Genomic DNA, 937 nt, shown 5'->3' on the forward strand with positions numbered 1-937 from the left:
AAAGTAGACGGTGAATCCACTTGCCTTCTTGAATTCCCAAATTTAGCGCAATGTACTCCGCCTTACTCGTTGACAGCGACAAGCTCGACCGCTTCTTGGTTTCCCAAACCTCAGGTGCGCTCATCAACAGGAACGTGTAGCCCGAAGTTGATTTTGCGGTCGGAGTGGTCACCAGCCCAATCTGCGGAGTACCTGTGAAAGTCCACCTTGTCACCATGCTTGAAGCGGATGCCATGCGTCTTGGTTCCTGATAGATAGCGGAAGATGCGCTTCACCGCGGCACAGTGCTTGAGTTTAGGTTTCTCCATGGCGCCCGACAAAACCCACAGCGAAAGCGATGTCCGGTCGTGTCGCGGTCATCAAGTGCATGAGGGCGACGACATCCTCGCGCAAAGGAGCGTGCACCTTGGCTGGCGCGTTGCTTGGAACTAGTCGAGAGCTCAAATCCGCCGGACTCACTACAGCCTTGCACTCCTCCATGCCAAACCTCTTGAGAATGTCGTCCACTTAGCGTCTTTGGCACATCGTCACACCGCCGTCAGCGTTGTACACTAGCTTGATGCCCAATACGAATGCACACTTGCCGCTGTCGATCATCTCGAAACGTTTCTTGAGATCGCTCTTGGTGGTTCTAATCAGATCCGCTGTACTCCCGATCACCAATACGTCGTCGACGTACACTAGTAGAAACACGCAGTGACCGTCCATAATTTGATGTAGAGGCACGGATCATAGGCCGAAACTTGAAAGCCGATAGAGCACACAAACTCGTCGAAGGTTTGGCTCAACACACGCGAAGCTTGCTTGAGGCTGTAGATTGACTTCACCAGCTCCAGACAGTAGAAGTCGCCGTCGAGCTCCACACCTTCCGGCACCACGCAGTACACGACCTCCTTCATCACACCGTAGAGGAATGCTGTCACCACGTCCAGTTGGT

At 53.4% G+C, this 937-nt stretch overlaps 1 protein-coding gene across 1 annotated transcript; it reads right to left on the reverse strand.

Moving 5' to 3' along the window:
• Nucleotides 1-110: 110 nt before the first annotated feature.
• PPTG_21916 (hypothetical protein) lies at nt 111-308 on the reverse strand (the record flags this gene model as incomplete). Its single annotated transcript, XM_008900618.1, has 1 exon — nt 111-308. The coding sequence occupies one exon, from the start codon at nt 306-308 to the stop codon at nt 111-113; it is 198 nt and encodes a 65-aa protein (XP_008898866.1).
• Nucleotides 309-937: the final 629 nt, after the last annotated feature.

Source organism: Phytophthora parasitica (genome assembly GCF_000247585.1).
Source record: "Phytophthora parasitica INRA-310 unplaced genomic scaffold supercont2.9, whole genome shotgun sequence".
Taxonomy (NCBI): domain Eukaryota; phylum Oomycota; class Peronosporomycetes; order Peronosporales; family Peronosporaceae; genus Phytophthora; species Phytophthora nicotianae.